The sequence below is a fragment of the Phyllobates terribilis genome, unplaced genomic scaffold (genome assembly GCF_046119375.1).
Source record: "Phyllobates terribilis strain yellow unplaced genomic scaffold, ASM4611937v1 Scaffold_8__6_contigs__length_399053987, whole genome shotgun sequence".
In the NCBI taxonomy this organism is placed as follows: domain Eukaryota; kingdom Metazoa; phylum Chordata; class Amphibia; order Anura; family Dendrobatidae; genus Phyllobates; species Phyllobates terribilis.
Window position 1 is genome coordinate 268,191,111 of NW_027362768.1, and position 22,906 is coordinate 268,214,016.

The 22,906-nt window shown below is 42.4% G+C and overlaps 1 protein-coding gene across 1 annotated transcript in view; it reads left to right on the forward strand.

Moving 5' to 3' along the window:
• Nucleotides 1-17,239, forward strand: part of LOC141156509 (meiotic recombination protein DMC1/LIM15 homolog) — a 154,719-nt gene extending 137,480 nt beyond the window's left edge. Inside the window, exons 12-14 of the mRNA XM_073642705.1 lie at nucleotides 6,467-6,527; nucleotides 14,482-14,598; nucleotides 17,170-17,239. Coding sequence (XP_073498806.1) covers nucleotides 6,467-6,527; nucleotides 14,482-14,598; nucleotides 17,170-17,239 — 248 coding nt within the window. The remainder of the gene's footprint in view (nucleotides 1-6,466; nucleotides 6,528-14,481; nucleotides 14,599-17,169) is intronic.
• The last annotated feature ends 5,667 nt before the right edge of the window (nucleotides 17,240-22,906 follow it).

Consider the following 22,906-nt stretch of genomic DNA (forward strand, 5'->3'; position numbering starts at 1 on the left):
ATGGTGTGAGCGTCTCAGTACTAATGGTGCTGGTGCGGCGATGAAACACAGAGATGTGTGGTTGCAGTTTCCAATGCTTTACTCACAGTTGTTATTCGTGTCAATCCTGCAGGCGATGACTGCCCAAGCCGTGCTGCGTCCACCAGGCAGGGGACTCGACCAACTCCCAGGCAATTCCAGAGCGTGGCACAGGGCTCCCTTCTCTTCCTTTCTCTGGCCGTCCCCACCAGTGACCCACCTTTGTCCAGCTTCCTCGGGCCTTCTGTTGGCGAAACCTATCTCCGGTTTCCCTGACCCTATGTGGTATGCTTTCCTGGTGGATGTAGTGAGGGGTCGCACCAAGATGTGGTCACAACCTCCGGTCTTTGGCTGAGGAATTTGTTGCCTCCACCAATTTGGGTTCCGGTACCCTGCTCTGCCAACCCTTCACCCTGTATCTCCTGGGCCTATGGGGTTCCTTCTTCACTCGTGTCTCTGGGCCTCTCTTGATGTTTCGTTTCTTGCTTCCTTTCTCCTCTGTTCCAGTTCCTTTCTTACTTTCCTTTCTGTTCCTTCTCCTCTCTCTCTCTCTCGGGCCCCGGCCTCCTGACAAGGCCTGCCCGTGGAGCAGAGCCCATGCAGCAGCTCTGCTCCCTGTCAGCCCTCTCTGGCTGAACTCCTCTCTTCTTCTCCTTCTGACTGAACTGAACTCTGTTCTAAGATGGTGCCCACCTTATATACCTCCCTCTATGTGTGAGCCCAGGTGACTAGCAACCAATGGGCTCCTACCTATGCCCAGAAACCCTCCCCTATCTGCTCCTACACCACTGGGTTTTCCTCCCCCGCCCCACTCCAGCCAGGGACAGATGCTGTCGTGCCTGCACTTCTGTGGGAGCACCGTTGAGCTGTCCCTCGGAAATGGGGTGTGTGTGGTGCATGCAGCTAAACGAGTCCTGGTCCACACTCCATCCTTACCCGGCAGTGGAATATCACACCTCTGGACTGAGGTGCAATACCTCTGTAGCGACCGAGCCCTCAGGGTGCTACACCAGAATTGGCGCATCCTATGGATGCGCCATTTCTAGGGCGGCTGACGGCTGGTGTTTCTAGCCTGGGAGGGGGCCAATATTCATGGCACCCTTCCTGGGCTATTAATATCAGCCCCCAGCTGTCTGCCTAGCCTTTGCTAGCTATTAAAATAGGCAAAGGCATTTTTTTGGGGGGGTCCCCCATTTTAATAGCTAGTAAAGGCTAGGTATTCAGCTGGGGGCTGATATTAGTAGCCTGGGGAGCTCCGTGGGTATTACCCCCTTCCCAGGCTTCAAACATCTGCCCCAGCTGTCTGCTTAACCTCCGCTAGAGACTAAAATTACGGGGAACCCCACGCCAATTTTTTTTTTAATAAATCCTTTATTTTAACACTAAATGACAAGTACAGTAATCAACACTATCACTGTACTTCTTATATATGTGACTGACATGTTTCTATCTATCTAATCTATGTGTGATGCTCTATTCTTTCTGTTATAAATTGTCGGGTACCGCTGCTGAATTGCCGGCCGGCTTTTTTAAAGAGACGGTGCATGAAAACACTAATATTTTTTAAATAAATCCTTTACACTAAATGACAAGTACAGTAAGCAACACTGTCACTGTACTTCATATATATGTGACTGACATGTTTCTATCTATCTAATCTATGTGTGATTCTCTATTCTTTCTGTTCTAAATTGTCGGTACCGCTGCTGAATTGCCGGCTGGCTTTTTTAAAGAGACGGTGCGTGAAAACACTGTTATTTTTTTTTAATAAATCCTTTACACTAAATGACAAGTACAGTAAGCAACACTGTCACTGTATTTCATATATATGTGACTGACATGTTTCTATCTATCTAATCTATGTGTGAAGCTCTATTCTTTCTGTTATAAGTTGTCGGGTACCGGTGTATGCCGCTGCTGAATTGCCGGCTTTTCATGTTTCACTGTGAGCACTGTTCCCATCGATTTGGGCAACCACCTCCCCCTATTCTACATTATTGTTAGTTGTTTTCCTTCATGTAGAATTAACCTACAAGGAAAGAAAGGGTTTATTTTCATTCCGATATTTGTGTCCCATTGACTTGCATTGGTTTCCGGTATCGGAATCTGCGATATCCGATACTTTTTGGGTATCGGCTCGATCCAATATTTCCTGATAGCGGAAGGTATCGCTCAACACTAGTCACAAAACAAAACATTGAAATTTTGGATAATTGACCAGGAAACTTCCCAGATCTCAATCACGTTGCGTTGGACTGTGGTCAAGCAAAAAATGGATGGACAAACAAAAACACCAAAATCGTGATAAAGCACTGATTAGACAAAAATGGGCTGTCATCAGTCAGGATTTGGCCCAGAAAATGATATCCAGCTACCAGAGTGAAGGGCAGATATCTTTAAAAATAACGATCAACCCTGTAAATTTTATGCGTTTGCATAAACTTGATGTATTTGTCAATAAAAGTTAAAAAATGTATAAAATGCTGATAATTGTACGTCAGTAACCATAGAAATATCCAACTAAAAGATCTAAAAACACCAGAATTTGTCAGTCTTAAACATTTGGCCGCAACTTTATTTTCATGTGGCACCTGTAACAGCTTATTCTGCAGCCCATTCTTTAAAGCGATTCTGTCAGCACCGAATGACTGTTCAAACCAAGTACAGGCTCTCAGTGCTTCACGGCGGGGCCAATCATTTAAATACACCTTCTCACCTGTTTGGTTTTCATCTATAGGCTGGTCTTCTTTGGCTCTATGAAGGCTGAGCTGTCAATCAAAGAAGAGGGGGACATACAGGGGCAGATACAGGGAAAAACAAGCAGATGGGAAGGTGTACAAGTATTTAAATGATTAGCCCCGCCGTAATGCACCGAGCGGCGGGACTTAGTTTGAACAGTCATTCTGTGCTGTCCGTTCAAGGTCTCATGGAGACAAGAATATTATATAAACATGTGCTATCCAAGCTAAAATTGCCACATGTATATAAAAAACGGACACAGAGAGGGCATATGGATGACAATATGGATGAAAATTGGACGATTTTTCCTATGCTTTTTTAAACTCTGGTTAAGGGCTCGCTCACATGAACGTATAACACGGCCGAGTGCTAGCCGATGTTTTATTACTTGGACCAATGTTATACTGTGGGGCAGTGCACTCAGATGTCATCCGAGTACAGTCCTACATCCATGGACACAAACAATGGAGAGGATGGAGAAATTACGTTCTTCATCTTCTCCACCCCTGTGATCCGATTCTCGCATGGGAGATAATCGCATTACACTTAGATTACACTCTCCTGAGTACACCGATACCTCATATGTGGAGGAAAACTACTTTTGAGGCACAGTGCAAAGCCCAGAAGGGAAGAAGCGCCATGTTGGAGTTCAGATTTTGCTGGAATGGTTTGAGGGTGCCATGTCACATTGACAGAGCCCCTGAGGTGTCAGAACAGCGGAAACACTCCATAATTGATGTCATTTTACAAACTACATCTCTCAATGAATTCATCTAGGGGGTGCAGTGAGCATGTTGACACCACATGTGCCTCACAGAAATTTATATCATTGGGTGGTGAAAGATGAAATATTACATTTTTACCGCTGAACTGTTTTAGCCCCAAATTTTTAATTTTTATAAGGGCTAATAGGAAAAAATGGACATCTCAGTTTGTTGTGCAATTTCTCCTGAGTATGCGAATACCTTACATGTAATCAGGAATTTGAGGCACAGTACAAAACTAAGAAGGGAATGAGTGCCATAATTTAGTGCAGATTTTACTGCCATGATTTTTAGGTGCCATGACCCACTGGGAAAGTGGACTTTGAGGGGGCCTACATATTGGAAATTCCCCAAAAGTGATACCATTTTTAAAACCGCACCCCTCAAATACTTTAAAACTGGTGTCAAGAAATTTTTTAACCCTTCAGTTGCTACACAGAAATTAATGCAAACTGAAAAAAAAAATTCAATTAAATTTTACCACTAAAATCTTGCTTTAGCCCCAAATTTCTCACTTTTGCAAGAGGTAACACCAAAAAGTAGACCCTACAGTTTGTTACCCACTTTCTTACAAATGCGTCGATTCCACACATGTAGTCAAAAAGTTCTGTTTGGACAAACGGCAGAGCTCGGAGTGGAAGGAGCAATATTTGAATTTTGGAACACAAATTTGGCTGAAAGTGATGGTGGGCACCATGTCGCATTTGCAGGGCTCCTAAGGTGCCTAAACAGCAGAAATCCCCAGATAACTGATCCCATTTTGGAAACTATACCCTCAAGCATTTTATCTAGGGGTATAGTGAGAATTTTTAACCTACAGGTACGACACAGAATTTGATAACATTAGGTGATCATATTGAAAAGGTTAATTTTTTTCATAACAATCTTGCTTTAGCCCCAAATTTCTCACTTTTGCAAGAGGTAACACCAAAAAGTGGACCCTACAGTTAGTTACCCATTTTCTTATGAGCGTGGCGATACCCCATATGTACAGGTGCATCTCACTAAATTAGAATATCATCAAAAAGTTAATTTATTTCAGTTCTTCAATACAAAAAGTGAAACTCATATTATATAGTCATTACAAACAGAGTGATCTATTTCAAGTGTTCATTTGTGTTAATGTTGATGATTATGGCTTACAGCCAATGAAAACACAAAAGTCATTATCTCAGTAAATTAGAATACTTTATAACAGTTTGAAAAATGATTTTAAAATCTGAAATGTTGGCCTACTGAAATGTATGTTCAGTAAATGCCCTCAATACTTGGTCGGGGCTCCTTTTGCATCAATTACTGCAGCAATGCGGCGTGGCATGGAGGCGATCAGCCTGTGGCACTGCTGAGGTGTTATGGAAGCCCGGGTTGCTTTCATAGCAGCCTTCAGCTCGTCTGCATTGTTGGGTCTGGTGTCTCTCATCTTCTTCTTGACAATACCCCATAGACTCTCTATGGGGTTAAGGTCAGGCAAGTTTGCTGGCCAATCAAGCACAGTGATACTGTTGTTTTTAAACCAGGTATTGGTACTTTTGGCAGTGTGGACAGGTGCCAAGTCTTGCTGGAGAATGACATTTCCATCTCCAAAAAGCTTGTCGGCAGGGAGAAGCATGAAGTGCTCTAAAATTTCCTGGTAGACGGCTGCACCGACTTTGGTCTTGAAAAACACAGTGGACCTACACCAGCAGATGACATGGCTCCCCAAAACATCACTGATTGTGGAAACTTCACACTAGACCTCAAGCAGCTTGGATTGTGGCCTCTCCACTCTTCCTCCAGACTCTGGGACCTTGATTTCCAAACGAAATGCAAAATTTACTTTCCATTTACTTAGTGTCAATGACTGCCTTCTGGACATCTGTCAAGTCAGCAGTCTTCTCCATGATTGTGGAGCCTATTGAAACAGACTAAGGGACCTTTTTAAATGCTTAGGAAGCCTTTGCAGGTGTTTTTTGTTAATCTAATTTACTGAGTTAATGACTTTTGTGTTTTCATTGGCTGTAAGCCATAATCATCAACATTAACACAAATGAACACTTGAAATAGATCACTCTGTTTGTAATAACTCTATATAATATATGAGTTTCACTTTTTGTATTGAAGAACTGAAATAAATTAACTTTTTGATGATGTTCTAATTTAGTGAGATGCACCTGCAGTCAAAAAGTTCTGTTTAGACAAACAGTAGGGCTCAGATCGGAAGGAGCAATATTTGAATTTTGGAGCACAAATTAGCTGAAATAAATTGCGGGTGACATGTCACATTTGCAGGGCCTCTGAGGCGCCCAAACAGCAGAAGCCTCCCACAATTGACCCTATTTTGGAAACTGCACCCACAAGGATAGGGTCCATCACAGTGATCAAATGGAACCAATAGGAAAAATTCCTCCTGTTGCCATGTGACGGCCGACAGGTAACGGCAGGTGCAGTGTGCTTGCGCTCGTCATCTTTTTTCTGGAAAAGGAGACGGAGGGCCAGGGGATGGATCAGCAGGACCCAGGGAATGGCGGAGGTAGCGGGGAGGGGTTTGGGGACATCATTTCTCTCTCCTCTGACATGTATATCATGTCAGAAGAGAGAGAAATTATTTTAATAGCGGGCACACTTTTTTTTTTTACTTGATCGCCGTTTTTCATTGAATAACAGCGATCACGTGATCGAGGACTGGAAAATATGGCCCTGATCATGTTCTCCCCAGGTAGCTGAGACCCTGGAGATTTTTGGACTCTGGGGGGCGCTATAGACCTATTCCCGATTGCCGTTTTAAAACGGCAATGAGGGAATAAGGCCCCTAAGCGGCCGCTGTTTTAATGTGTATCGGCGGTCGTTAAGGGGTTAAAGCACTGCTTTACAGCTTCCTTGCATATATTTTGTTATGTACATGAGAACAAATCCAATTTGATTCTACAATGAAATAACTTTTCTAATTGTGCCATTTATTTCTTTAGAGTACAATGTTGCTGTATTTATTACAAATCAGATGACTGCTGATCCAGGGGCCACAATGACGTAAGTTAAAATTCAAGTTTGTATGGTAGAAATCACAAATTTTACGGTCACATCACTTTGATATGATCTATATCACATCATGTCACATTCAGGGAGAAAAATAAAATGGAGACACCAATATTGGTTTCCAAAAATGATGAAGAAAGGAATCCAGTAGGCAGTGTGGTTTGTCCTGATGAAGAAGTCTGTGAACTTTGAAATGCGTTGATAATTAAAAAACACAATTCTCTACACGTTGCCTCTTGGATTCCTTTCTTCATCATTTTTGGAAACCAATATTGGTGTCTTCGGAGCAGAAAAGATCTATTCTCCTTTTTATCCTTCTCTCTGAATGCTTCCTTGGATCTGCGGCTGTAGTTTTCTGAACTTTTTATGGTGTTGTGGACCCACAACCTTCCTTGGTGAGCACATCTCTGCATCTACTGTTCTCCCATTCTCTATCCTTGTAAGACCCTATTTTGCGCTATTGTCGTCCAGCTTTCCTATTGGACATCATATCACATGGCATTCCCACTGATCAGCTGTTATTTGCTCTAGTGGCCACATGAATTAAACACATGTAATAATGCTGCTGGACATATTCATCAAGATTAAGAGTCCACTGCCAGGTATTGCAGAGGAGGTTCTATTCAAAAGACCCAGCATCAGCTGCTACACATTGATTGGAGCTGCACTTTGTTGCTCTGTTCCATGTACTTACATCTGGCAGCCAACACAGCAAATAACCTATCGGTGGGAGCCCCAGGTATCAGCCACCACCGATATCATATTTATGACCTATCCTTCCGATAGGTCATCAATATGATATAACCAGACAACACCTTTACACCTGTCATGTCCAAGGATTTCAGATATGGCAAAAAAGGCAATGTTTTTTAAATCATCTTTGCTTGTGGCTGTTTATCCTTTATTTGCACCAAATTTGCTCTTTCTCCAATTTTTACTCAATTCCTCCACTTGAGTGAGAATTGCAACTTTTTAAAAACTTCTCCATCCACAAATCAAAAGTGGAAAGAGCAGCATAAAATATATAATTATAACCTCAATTTGACTGAAAAGACTCAATGTCAGGGTATTTACCGTCATCAGTGCAAAATAGGAGTACTGGTTGGCTAGGCAAAAGGGCTTTGTCAGGGAGTCCAAGAAGTATAATTTCTGTTTGTGAAGAGAGCCAAATTGGTGAATGTAAACCCGTAAGACATGCATATTGGATGGATGTAACCCTAATTATCATAAACCTATAAATATACTGAACATTATGAAGTTACTACATAGTGTGTTCCAATCTGAAAACAGAAAAAGCATGCAGGGTATATATACAGTACATCTGTATAATACCATATGGGGACCAGTATTTTATACGTATCGCCACAGCAACAGGGGTAAATTTGTTGCAATTGTGGCATCCTATTAAAGTACTATTGAGTTCAAGTGAGGGCTTTAGGATGACCCATTATTTCACAAATATTTGTAAGGCCTCACTCAGATATTCATAAATCACGTCTTGTGTTCTATCTGTGTTTCATACCTTTCAAAAGCCATGGTGTGGTTAACAGTTGGGCTAATTTTTTTGAGTGGAATTGAGTTCTACTTGAATTTTACAAAAATCCGTATTTTCCAGAATGTGGATTTTTTGTAATTCCCTCTTTGCAAACTAAGCAAAATTCCGTCTGATGACCGCCATTTTACTGAACTGGAGTGGGCTGGAATAAGGTTACAAGCAATAAATTAAAAAATGCTCACCTTGCCGGCCACCTCTACTACTTGCTCATACCCGTATGGTCCTTGGTGCATTTTCTTACCACCGATGTGTGCTGAAACCCCAGGCATCTTCACGCTAGGCCGAGATTTCTGGTTTTGACAAGGCCTGGTATGACACTGCGCATGCGTGAGGATGTCCTTGACCTAGTCGCAGCCAGAAGTCCCTGTCCAGAGTGCATGTCGTAATGTCACGACGTACACTGCGACTTTAGGACCTGCATTCTAAACCGTGACTTCCAGCCCCGACTAGGCAAAGCAGATATCTGCACACGCATGTTATAAGGTTATGATGTGCAACATCTACATCTTACGTTTACTATGCCCTGGGGATCTCTCCAGACCCTAAAGCATAATAAGAGACATTCAATTAATGCAGAATACGGCATGCAAAAACAATCGTAGCATGCTGCTATTGCATCCGTGAATCGGATCACACACACCCATTAAGCCTATGGATGCATGTGAAACATCGCACTGCACTTAGATATCACCCGAGTGCAGTGCGATTCCTGCAGACGCCGGCAATGGAGGAGGTGGAGAAATTAATTTTTCCGTCTCCTCCGCGGCTGTGCTGCGATCTTCTCATGCGAGAGGATTGAAGCACCGAGCACGGACTGTCGGCTCCTGCTTGCAGCCGAGCAGGAGCATATCCCGCTTGCGTCTCCGGCCTAAGAAATAATCTAGTGCATGCTGTGATTTTTTTCATGTACAAATTTTGTCAGTGAAAAAAAAACGCTCATCTGAGCAGCCAATTGAATAACATTTGGCCATAGTGCTATCCATGTACCGTTCATTTTAACACAGACAGTACTCATACCGAAAATACGCTCATGTGAACCTACCCTGACAATGACCAAACACTGATGAAACTCAAACTGCTTTGCAAACAAGAAAAAGCACTGATGTTTGAAAGAGGCCTAAAGAAACTTGTGACAATGGGACTGAATGAAAACCCTGAATTTATTTTTTAAGAGGTGTGTTCCAATACTTTTGCCTATATAGTATATTTCAGCACAATAAACTGTGCAAGTATGTAAACATTTTTGGGGGTATTTATCATAAGTTTTTTTTTAAGTTAGTATTGTTTATGGCTGCATTTGAACAAAATTTATCAATGTCATACTATGTTTTATGAATGTGGAACATCTTAAGATTTTAAAACTTTTGTCTACAAATGTCACTCCTGTGTTTATGCCACCCCATTACTGGAGTGAGTTTGACACTTTTCTTTTAAAATTTTTAGAAAATCACAATTCATACATTTGGCTAAGCTCTCATTTGCATAGATATTTTTAACGTGGTGAAGGGCGGCAGCTGTGGGCAGAGCACTCGTCTGTGGCACCCTGGCACATTACATGAAAGTGGAGGTCCTGGCGGGGTGTGTGGACTTGTGCTGTGTGGACATTACTTCCGTTCAGGCCGCATGTGACCTATGTTGCTGGTTTACCAGCACAAGATGTTTCACAATTCAGTGAGGGAGACTGTAGCACCCCGAGGGCTCGGCTGCTACAGGGGTATTGCACCTCGAACCAGAGGTGTCGTATTCCACTCCCGGGTAAGGATGGAGTGTGGACTAGAACTCAGTTAGCTGCATGCACCACACTCATCCCATTTCCGGGGGACAGAACAACGGTACTCCCACTAGGTAGATGTGCAGGTACGACAGCGTCTGTCCCTGGCTGGAGTGGGAGGGGGGGAGGAATATCCCAGTGGTGCAGGAGCAGAGAGGGGAGGGACTCTGGGCATAGGAAGGAGCCCATTGGGTGCTAGTCACCTGGGCTCGGGTGTCAGAGGGAGTATAAAAGGTGGGCACCATCTTAGGAGTTCAGTTCAGTCAGACAGAAGAAGAGGAGAAGAGTAGTGACCGGGAGCAGCAGCCCTGTCTGGGTGCTGCTCCTGAAGGGAGCAAGAGAGAGAAAGACAAGAGGAAAGGAACAAGGAACAAGGAAGGAATGGAACCTGGAGAAAGGCCCAGAGACATGAAGGAAGAGGGAACCCGAACACGCTAGGAGTCAGCGGGTGAAGGGTTGGCAGATCAGGGTACCGGATCCCGAACTGGTGGAGGCCACTTATCCTCAGCCAGGAACCGGAGGTCGTGGCCACGTCTTGGCGCGACCACTCACTACACTCACCACGAAGGCACGCCACATAGGGTCAGGGAAACCGGAGATAGGTTTCGCCACCAGAAGGCCCGAGGAAGCTGGACATGGGTGGGTCCCTAGTGGGGACGGCCAGAGAAAGGAACGGAGAAAGGAGTTCAAGGTCACACTCTGGAACTGCCTGGGGGTTGGTCGAGCCCCGTACCTGGTGGACGCAGCACGGCTCGGGTCGTCATCACCTGCAGGACTGACACTGATAACATCTGTGAGTAAAGCATTGAAAACTGCAATCAGTCTCTGTGTTCCATCGCACTACCAGCACTAAAGGTACCGGGACGCCCTTTCTATCACTCCCTTCACCCGCACCAGCTGCCCTGAGGCCATACCTCTCCCGTTGGGGGTTATACCACCATTGCTGCACACATACCACCGGCCTCAGCGGACTGTTCTGCAGCGGCGGCCTTGCGACCGCAAATCAACGGGTGGCGTAGTCGACACTTAAACAACATCTACAAGGACTGCCACACACTTAGTTTGACCACCCTGGGCACGGACCGGGTCCCCGCCACTCGGAGACTACTACCCCTATCGGATCCGGCTCCGGGTATTCCCCCGCGCACACGTGCGCCGCACTACAGCACTGGCCCAGGGGGCGCGTCAAGACCACCATTAAAAAATAAACTGTTTACTGAGCAACAACTTGATGATGATTATATACAAGGGACAGCAGGTACAAAGCCTTATGAACGTTTCCTTTGCAACTTGAAGCATTTTCCACAGTTTACTTCCTCAGTATCTCTATGTCAACTGTTTTTCCCTACTTCACAACCCAGCTTCGACACTACAGTCCTGATCAACAAGTGTCATCTACTTGTTCTGCGGTTCCGCATCCTCTTTCCACTACTGGCGCTCTGAAACTCCTGCTGGGAACCCTTCACTAGTCCCACATACTAAGTCCTGCTTAGGCCCGTTACCTTCCAGCATTATAAGCTTGGGGTCTCGTGGCTAGGCTTCCTCTCCTAGGACCCGTCTCTGGAAGGCTACTCTGTCTCTTAGTCTCTTGTCATTCAGATCTCGCTATCCCTTCTCTTCAGTCTCCTCTCATTTAGGGTCACCCCAGAATGCGGCTCTGTTCACCCTGGACCTTCATCCACACTCACTATCCACTCCAGGCCCTATCTAACTCTCTGTTAGGAAGTTCTCCACTGTCTTCCCAGATAGTCCCTCCTATTCTAGGTTAGTCACAAACATTAACTCTAACTGTTCCGATTGTCAAACTACAAATATCTAACACACATCATAATTCACATTACTTATCATTAATACTTATTACATTTTACATGACATCTCACATTACACCATATAACACATTTCACAACATTGAAACTTCAAGGGGAAAAGTGGGCAGCATGTCCATATCCTTAAATAACCACATTCACTTTTGAATAGTTGTAGGAGCATTGTAGAATGAGATAAAGTTGCAATTTTTTTGTGCAAAAATTTGGTGTAAAACGCTTCAAAAATTTTCCACATTGTATATATTCCTCCAGATACTCATAACTATTTGCAAATGTACGAGATGCATACATTACATTATGGGCTGTGCCCATTACATCAACTGCAATGAACAAATTCTCTGATTGTCCATCAGTTGTATGTGTAAAAGATAAAGTAGCTGTTCCAGGAATAATAATGAGATACATGGAGGGGCGTAATGACTGCGGTCGCCGCTGCGACCGGGCCTGGCAGGTGAGGGCCAAGGTCCGCAAACGCCAGCAAAAGCTTCAGCTGGATGTGCGTCCTATACTACTATGGATGTCTATGGGGGTGCATTATACTACTATGAATGACTATGGGAGTGCATTATACTACTATGTATGTCTATGGGGTGCATTATACTACTATGTATGTATATGGGGGTGCATTATACTACTATAGATGTCTATGGGGTGCATTATACTACTATGGATGTCTATGGGGTGCATTATACTACTATGGATGTGTATAGGGTGCATTATACTACTATGGATGTCTATGTGGGTGCATTATACTACTATGGATGTCTGTGGGGGTGCATTATACTACTATGGATGTCTATGGGGGTGCATTATACAACTATGGATGTTTATGGGGTACATTATACTAATATAGATGTCTATGGGGGTACATTATACTACAGTTGATGCCTATGGGATGCATTATACTACTATAGATGTCTGTGGGTGCATTAGACTACTATGGATGTCTATGGGGGGTGCATTATACTGCTATAGATGTCTATGGGGTGCATTATACTACAGTCGATGCCTATGGGATGTATTATACTACTATAGATGTCTATGGGGTGTATTAGACTACTATGGATCTATATGGGGTGCATTATACTGCTAAAGATGTCTATGGGGTGCATTATACTACTATGGATGTCTCTGGGGGTGTGTTATACTACTATGCATGTCTATGTGGTGCATTATACTACTATGGATGTCTGTGGGGTGCATTATACTACTATGGATGTGTCTATGGGGTGCATTATACTACCATAGATGTGTCTATGGTGTGCATTATACTACTATGGATGTCTATGGGGGTGCATTATACTACTGTTGATGTCTATGGGGGTGCATTATACTACTATTGTTGACTATGGGGGTGCATTATACTTTATGGATGACTATGAGCTGTGCATTATACTTTATGGAGGACTATGAGCTGTGCAGTATATTATATGGAGAACTATGGAGACTGCGTTTATACTTCTTCTATGGAGCCACATGACTTCTATGTACGCCCCTGGTGAGTACAGTATAATGGTTTATTTTCTTCTATACATTAAAGAACAGCGGCAGAACGGGAAACATATGTACCAGGATGGGGGATATACAGTATATCATGATGGTGCCAAGGATAAGAGACATCTATACCAGGATGGGGGCAGGGGGCCGGTCCAAATTTTGCACTGGGGCCCATCAGACTATAGCTACGACACTGGATACATGCTTGATACATGGTCCAATGATTTCTTTGGAAAAGATGTCACTAGATTTTCAGTTTTGGTTCTTTATTCCTCTTAGATGTTTTGGAATCTTCTGTGTCTAATCCGTTGTCACCCCCATGCTATGTACAATATGTGCATGATATCCTATGAAATATTATACAAGTTGTCACTGGGTCCTACTCCGGTATCACACAATCAGCAGAGCCAGAGATGAGTGAACAGTCGCAAGAACCTTTATTACATGCAAACCGAAAGGGCCATAAACAATCCACCACACAGAGGATAAAATACTCCAGGAACATGGATACAGTCCAGTAATGGGATAAATGCCCCGGGAGATGAGAGTCAAGCAATCCAGCAGACGGAGGATGAAATAGTCTAGATACGTTTCCATATAGACTCCTCCAGCAGTATTTCCAGGGCAATCCGGGTTTCTCCAAGTCTCTCCGGAGTGCTGGCTTTCACATCAGCGTCCCACAAAGGACCTATCTTGCTGGTTTCTCTCCCCAGAAGGATAGAAAATTCCTCTTCATACCCACATTTGTGTTTCAAGTCATCATCCACAGGTCAGGGGGGAGATGGCAGGGGCTCACCTCTCATTGTTTGAATATTTAATCAACCTGCATAGTTTGTCCTCCTCTGCTCTGCAGGTCAACAAGCCACAGGGTCCCATACAATGGTCAATCAACATATCAAACATCGATTGTTCAATGATCCTACGTCCCTGTTTTGCTAAGATAGCAGACAATACCCTGTAGGAGCTGATATAAGAGGCAAACAGCAGCCATTCAAAAGTATCAAGAGTAAACTTTTAAAACTCATAAGACGACAGTCTTTAGACGTCTGGATAATTAAGATTAAATGCTGTGTAGTCACCTTAGAGGGAATACACAGAATGATACAGAGCAACAAGACAACACTCCGAAATTCAGTAAAAATATGAACATAGACAGAATGATACCCCACACACCATATCACACCATCACAAATACTATAAAGACCATGATCACGGTTTGAAATGGAAATATACATAATAATGGTTTAATATATAAGATGATTGTTTATATTTAGTTTTCAAAAACCTCTTTTTCTCTAGCTTTCAAGCAGATCCCAAAAAGCCCATTGGAGGCCATATACTTGCACATGCTTCAACAACAAGAATCAGCTTAAGAAAAGGAAGAGGCGAGCTGCGTATTGCTAAAATTTATGACAGGTGATGACAAAGATGTCCACATTGCTTTTTTTCCATCTATGTGCTCTAATGGAGCATATGAATAGGGGTTGTCCAAGGGCTCATTTAGATGTCACGTTTTCTCATACGAGTGCTATATTTTTCATGTGCGGATTAAATGTGTTTTTACTGCGTTTCTACTGCAGAAATGCACTAAAAGCAAATATGCAATTTTTATCTGTGGATTTTCTGCATCTCGTTCAACTTTACGGGTTAAAACAGCAGTTAAAACATATATTTACCGCAATTGAAATGAACATGCTACGGAATTCAAAAACACACCACAGGTTCATTTCTACAGTGTTAAATATCAGCACAGCGGGCATGAGATTTGCATAAAACACATCCACTTTGCTGTTTCTGTAATGTGCTGCATTTTTGTGTGTGAAAATAGCGCAACAAATTCTCACTGTGGGAAACTTAGCCTAAGCATCCACTCACATCTGATTACATATGGGAACCATATTCTCTGTCAGATCCTTTGTACAATTGGATACCACTGGTGCGTGGCAACCTTTTAAACAATAATGTCTTAAGCAGACAGTCTATTTAAACTAATCTGAAATTAGTAACATTTGGCAGATTCTATGAGATTCTGTACACCCCGGTCAGGAAAAAATGGCATGTTTCATCCCCATCAAGATGAGAATATCTTTCACCATATAGAGCATATATGTTATTGCACAGAGAACTCGCTGTATGCCCGAGGCATAGCCCATAAAGGTTGTTTCCAATATAACAAAAGTGATAGCTTATTGCTTTGATATGCCTTCACTTTGTAACACCTAAATAACACCTAAAAGTAAGGTTCAATGACATAATCTATTACCACTGGAAATCAGTCTCATATTGTTCATATGAGTTTCTATATTTTAGATCCAGCTTCAATAAATTAGCATAATGCTGCTCTAAAACCTAACTTTTGTCAATTTAAAACATTAAAAGTGTGCATTCTCCTTTCAGTGATATATACAAATGCATATTCAATATTTGGTAACCCTCTTTTAATATGTCAACCGCACACTGTATCATCTCTCATTGGAAAGGTGATAAATTGGCTTGATGGAGAATGTTTCTTTACATTTTTGAGATATCTATTGAGCATACTGTCTTAACCAATATAGATCTCAGTGTCTGATAAGCCTGTACCTAATATTAAAGTGGTTGTCCACTACTAGTGACGGCACCGTTTCAGCAGTTTTGGCACTGGCTCTCCAAGGGGCTCATGTGACATTGCTGTCACGCAATCCTTGTGGCCATTCAGCGCTGGCTTCACTCTCCTTCTCCTACGGACGTAATTGACATCCTGAGGAAGTGAGAGCTGCGACTGGTCTCTCACTTCCTCCGGATGTCTTGATTTGTGTACTTAATTAGTTGTGTACTTAATTAGTAGCATGACTCTTAAGGGAATACTGTATATTTAGGAATATGCCCATTAATTTTATTACACAATATAACCATATTTTAGAAGTGATTACCATATCTACAGTTAATACACTACATAGATGACATTACTGATTCTGCCAGTCTAACGGAATCCTGAAAGCTGAGGTCGATCAATGGTCACTGATTGGTCACGTGAAATAACTGTCATGGTACAGTCAGCAAATGCAGCGATTGCAGCTATCCCAGGAACTGAGCAGTTGCAGGAGATAAGTAATATTTTCATTTTATGATCGGCTGTGCAGCTATTATAAAGGGATTATCTCTGTGCTTAGTTGCAGGAGGCAGTTCGCTGCTGTAGATTGACAGATTGTCTATCTGTTGCCTCTGGTCTGAATTGAGCATCCTCTCATGCAGCTATCACAAGCAGTTTTGTCTTTGCAACATGGGAAAAGAGCAAGTTCACTGAGCCTGGTTGGATCCAGCGAAACGGTCATTTTCATAGCTGCACGAGGAGGCTATAAAGCATACATATATGTGTGCTTCTTACCTAGGTAACAGGCCACACCAAGACTGCAGGGTAGTCAGGAACCTAGGCAATGAGCTGTACACGATAGAAAAAAAATCTCTGCGTTCTTGAGAACAGAAAATAATTGTAATAAAAAGTAAATAGCAATATTGCTTGTTTTTACTACCACATTGCAATTGTAGCCACATACAGTAAAAACGTGAGACAACCTCTTTAAGAATGCGTTGTCCAGTAGTGGACAACCCTTTTAAGAAAGTGTGCACAACAGTCATCCCAAAAATTTAAAGAGACATTCCCCAATATTGAAAGGAGGAAGTATACGATCTACCAAACAAATTGATCACCTTCTCAATTAAAAATAATGTTTAACTTGTATAGCCGGCATAAGCCGCTGAGCCCAGTGAATGGCTATAGCAGCTACATGCGCTTGTACTCACGCCACCGCTACAGTCTGTAAACAATCACTGGGAGCAGCGTCTGAGAGCCATCACTAGAGCAGGGGCCAGTAAGTGGACCTCATTGAAGCCTAATGGATAAAAAATATTAACAGAAAACCCATTTTACTTTGACAAGTATGTTAAATCCTAAAATGAAAAATTAGAAGATATCAGTAAAAAATATTTCCTTTTTTTTGTTGACAGCCCTGAAATGCCAGAAAATGAAGCCACATTTGCAATCACTGCTGGTGGTATTAACGATGCAAAGGAGTGATACCTGATTTATACAAACTATTTAAAAAAGGTTTAATATCTACTTGCAGTTTTCTAGTAAGTTGATTATATAACTACTGCAGAAATGTTTTAACATATTTTTATTAATTGGTTCAATGGTTTAATTTACAAAAAAGGTTGGTCGTTTAAAGTAATTGTTTTATGTGTGTATTTATGCATATTTATTTATATGCTGACCATAGAAGTATTGTACCTTATAGCTAAACAATCTCTGTAGGATAACACAGGTTTCTTATATATGCAGAAGATATGGTGGTGCTCTGCATCAAATTGCTGTTTCAAGAAAAGATAAAAACCAAGATGGCTCTTGGCAAAAGTCAAATCTCTTTCTTAATACAAAAGGCTTAAAATAGCAGTACTTGCTGTTTAGAGATTTGTAAGCATTGTGGATTAATAAATAAGAAAATATTTTATTTTTGACAAGTGACACATCTTTTGTTATCTCTTGTTGGATTATTAATGTGTAGGTTTGCCTGTATAGATGACTTCTATAGACTCAAAACAGTGATAATATTCAAGAATTAAACAATTGAAAAAATGTTATTTTCATGCTTGATTGCTGTTCATCTTCAAAGAAATAAATAAGCCAAGTTTTACAGGCAGAAGATGCTTCAGGGAATTCTGGTTTCTTTTTTCACCAAGCGTCTTGCGTGTAGTTTTTTCAGTCATTTCCTGTGCGTTTTTTTCTGATGGTTCTGGCCACTGACATGTTTTCCCATGGTTTTTGTGACATCTTTTGTACTGTCGTTTTCCGGTTGTTTTTTTCACTCCATTGAATAATGAAGAAACCGCTAGTGTTTTTTTAAAGCAAAAACAATGTCAAAATGCTTCAAAAAATGTCCGGGCATCGCTTTACTTTTTACATTGATTTGTGTTGTATAGTACAGTGTGGCTTCCGAACAGAAAAAGGCAGAAGAATGGACATGTCACTTAATTGCTTGGCAGTTTTAGAAACCTGAAACGGTTAAAACATGAACATATGCACAGCAAGTTCTTTTCAAACACATATGTTCATTGTTTTGAGTATTTTGTGACATGTTTTTCAGGCAGTCGATTGCAGTGTAATAAATTCTGATTTCAATGTTCAAACACTATGAGAGAGAGAGAGCGGTTGCCATGATCATATCGAAACCCCAATTTTAAGATATAACTTTTATTGATCATGTTAAAAAAAGGTCTCAAGACCATAAAAAGACACACAAAACAGTATACACAAAACCACAATAATTTGTGATGACAAAACCTAATTCTTACTGATGTCCTACACTTCCCCTGGACTCTCCCTGCGTACCAGCGGAGGTTGGCACCCTAAGGGGGGAACGTTGTGGCGCCCCTGCTCCTTGGCGGTTCACCCTGTGGTCCCTCACCAAGTCCCTATCTATATATACCGTGAGGAAACCTAGCACTATACAGAGTCCAATCTCAAATACTAAGGGAAAGTGCAGGTACGATAAGGTTAGATCACAAAATATAAACAAGGATATATAAAGATGTATGGGTAACTCCAACAAAGATCACATGTCTCTGGACAAGGTTTATTTTTTGAAAAAAAACTCTTAGCCCAATAAAAAATACAAAATAGGCTAAATCTTAGTAAAGTGCAGTGTGTTTATATAGACATCTGTTAGTACAAATTAGCGCACATAGGACCTACACCCATATGATTTAGGTGCTGAGATTTAATATGCAACACATGATAGTATTCTTGATAAATAAAAGGAATTGTACTTATCCAAAGAGATTGTGTCCCTGGTCATAGATATTCCCCTATCACCTCATTGCCTCGACGCGTTTCGCCAAACACTGGCTTATCAGGAGGACCAAAAGATAATGGATGTGTGGATATCAGAAAGAGCGGTTGCCACCTCTCACCACTGCTCTGGATGTAGCAGAGTCGGGGATAGTTGTGGAACCTCCTTATTATGGATTTACGGTGGACCCTTGTAGATTACTTTTATTTTTGCTAATAAATGGGTAAAGGAGGGTAATTGTGCTTTTTACAATTAAAGGACTGTTCTCTGTGTTCGTGTTTATTTCTTTTTCTGACTGATACCTCTCAATTATTAGCCCCTGGGCTTGAGGTCAGCTGACATTACACAGCTGAAATCAACCCCAAAACCATTACCCTGATTGCCCACGCACCAGGGCAATTGGGAAAAGCCGAGGCTAAGCGCCAGAATTGGTGCGTCTAATGGATGCGCCATTTCTGGGGTGGCTGAGGGCTGGTGCTATGAGTCTGGGAAAGGGCCAATATCCATGGCCTCTTCCCAGCCTATTAATATCAGCCCGCAGCTGTCTGCTTAGCCTTTGCTGGTTATTAAAAATAGGGGGAACCCCACATTTTTTTTCTTTTATTTATTCTCTGCTAAATAGAAGTACAGAAACCTATGCACGCAAAACACCGATTATATATCTCACTGACATATATTTATCCTATCTATCCATTCACACTGATATGTACTTGCCACACAGACCTCACTGGTACTGGTTTTTCCTGTACCAGAATCACCAGGACGTGTGAATGGGGCCTAACTCTGTTTACTCATTATACCATACTACAGGAGACTGGTAAGGCTTAGAACCCACATACAGAAACTCACCATGTCTGTGCTAGATTTTTAGAACCCACAATAGAGTGCAATCTAAGCTCCACACTCTAATTTTCTGATACACTTTGGCCATGCTCTTTTCCTATAACTATATATCTGCTCCTTTCTTGCAAAACCAAACTCCCAGAATCCTGAAGAAGTTTGGTTTCATAGTAAATGGGAAGGGAATAGAGGAAGACAAGTGCCACTTCCTAAAGAGTATAGCCTCTGACTATAGTTGACCTATGCTTGTGAAGCCCAGAAGAATCCTTTGCAGGTATGGACAAGTGCACACACCAAATGGCGTTTAGTGCAGAATACAATTATGTATCTCATGTACAGTGATCACATGACATTCTGGTGTTTTGATATGATGAGCCCTTTGATCTATTCATTCTTAAAATGACCAGATTTTTAGCCATTAACCTGTACTGTAATAAAAATCTAAAGATACAATAGGTTAAACTAAGAATAAGTAGCTTCCAAGAGCGATGGGGTTAGTAATGGGGGTGTCTGACTTACACCTCTCGATTACTAACCCCTGGGCTTGATGTTGGCAGACATTACACAGCTGACATCAGCCCCAAAACCATTAACCCGATTGCCAAAGCACCAGGGCAATCTGGAAGAGCCTAGGCTAAGAGGAAGAATTCTTTATTTACAAATTGCCATAAGGCAAATAAGCCCTAACTAAAGGTTCTGTGATTATTTAAAAGGTAATCTTTATTATTTATTTATCACATGATCAACTTATGTGCAATATTAAAAAACAAGTTTGTGTTGGTCCTTGAAACAATTTCCAAATACTGAGTTAGAGCTTTAGATAATACTTACAATACCAGTGAAATGGGGAGACTCACAGCCAGAGAGCGAGAGAGATATTGTTGGTGTGGGATAACTCCTAATGGACAAATGTCTCACAGAGATTTGGCTCTAGGCTGTTTCTAGTAGTTGGTCTATCCCTCAATAGCAATCTCATTCATACTGACTTTTGATCTTATACAGTTCCTCAACCAGTACAAAGTAGCTAGTGACATAAATAATCTGGCCAAGTAACAACTGGCTGGTCATTAGTTTCCCCTATTCTATGTAGCTCACTGTGATTATGGTAACACAAAGCAACTCAGTAAATGGTGTGGCCACGGACCAACGCCTCATTGAATAGTATGGACCAACTCTCAAACATTGCTAATAAAAATTATCAGCTGCCTCCCCAACTAGTTTAGCCATCACTGGCTTCATCAGGGAGTTGAGGCTACAATGAAAAGTGGGTGGAACCCTAGGGTTTATAAAACATAGGTTAGTGATGTCATACAGGTCCTGTGAAGGAAATCATCCTTAAATCTAATAACATTGGTAGACCCACATGTCAATCACTAAACAGAACCTAATAGGTTCTCCAAAGTTATAAGGAGGTTACTGACCTGTCCAAGGCCTTTGTCAGTTCACCATCAGCACCAATGGTTAAAATCTTCCAGGTCAAGCTTGTCAATAATAGTTTATTCATCCTTTTGGCGCCAAAATTATCAGGGCCAATGGTAGAGCCCTTCCAAGTTGAACAGCGTGGTGTTTAAGGACCTTCCCGGTCACATGGTATTAATCGCACATGCGCATTTGCGCTCTGATCACAAAGTCTCAGAAAGTACCTGCCATTTACTAGCCACAGTCATATTGCACAATTGTGAAGGACCTGCAGTGTCACATGATCTTATTCGCCGCACCTTATTGGCAGATAGATATTACATCACAAAAGGAACTTTTGGTCACCATTATCTATGCTATAGTGATATAGGCACCCACAGGCCTCCGTACTGAGTGCACGCCGCTTACCATGTGACAGCGCGTCACCCTGCCACTCTCGCGCACTTTCAAGCGAAAGCGCGCCTTCTCACCCTCTCTCTCTCTCCCACTCTGCCTACCCGGAAGCACGCGAGTTGCGGCGGTCACCGGCCGGGACTCCGCTCTCGCTCCGGGCCCCATCACCTCCTGACATCACCGCGGGACTGCAGACTGTAAGTAACCTCGGGCCTCGGCCCCCACCGCCTGCTACCACACGAAACTGCCTGGAATAGATACCCTAACCTCCGCTATTCTATCCTTGGCAGACTCACAGACTACGCGGTCTGCCCTATACTCACCTTGCAACCATAGCCTTCTGCTACATCACAGCATCGTGATAGCATTATCTGACTACCCAGCCAGAGACCCCTGCTATATCAACCCTGCAACCAGAACCTTCTGCTGCACCAGAACACTTTATGGCAGGACCCATCACTGCCTGACCGACTGACCACCCAGTCAGAGCCTCTTACTGTACCCATTTGGCATCCAGGACCAGAGCCTCCTACTATAGAACTATTGCTGCATAAATAATTCATCCAGAGCCTCCTGCTGCACCTTCCGTACGACCGGAACACCTGATGCACCTGTCCTCTTATGCCAGCAATATATGAAATAAGGTAAATAACAAGGTTAACAAACATAGAAGCTGCAGACTAATCCTACTATACCTCAAACCCTAACCCTCCCTAAATTTTCAAACAGGACAAAGGGTACAACATAGACACCACGTCGCCAGTACCCCCAGAAGCACCTTGCTGCTCCTCTCCTACAGGGACAGGGACAAGCCAGAGCCACCTGCTGCATCTCTAAAAAGGACAACTATAATTATTAAACCTAAAATACAATAAGTCTACCTTAGGGTAAGTCCTAACCCTATCGTATCACCCGAGAACCGAGTACCTACAACATTAAACCTATTACTTCTACGACCCTAGGACCTCGAGCCCTTTTTCAAAAAACCATCCCGGACCAGTCCACCTCCATAGTTGGCTCCCTGTGGATCACGGTCCAAGAAACACATCCGCACGTCTCTGTTCTTGTTACCCACTGATTGCCACAACAACAGCAGGTAAAGTACAACTCCCACTAGTAACCTTTAGTCAATTACTCCTCAGGTATCTACCATCATCTCCTACTGACACTAGAGTCCATCGTTGAAAGGCCTTCAAGGTTGCCACAAGGAGATACAGGCCGATCATAACAGGTAACCCATACCA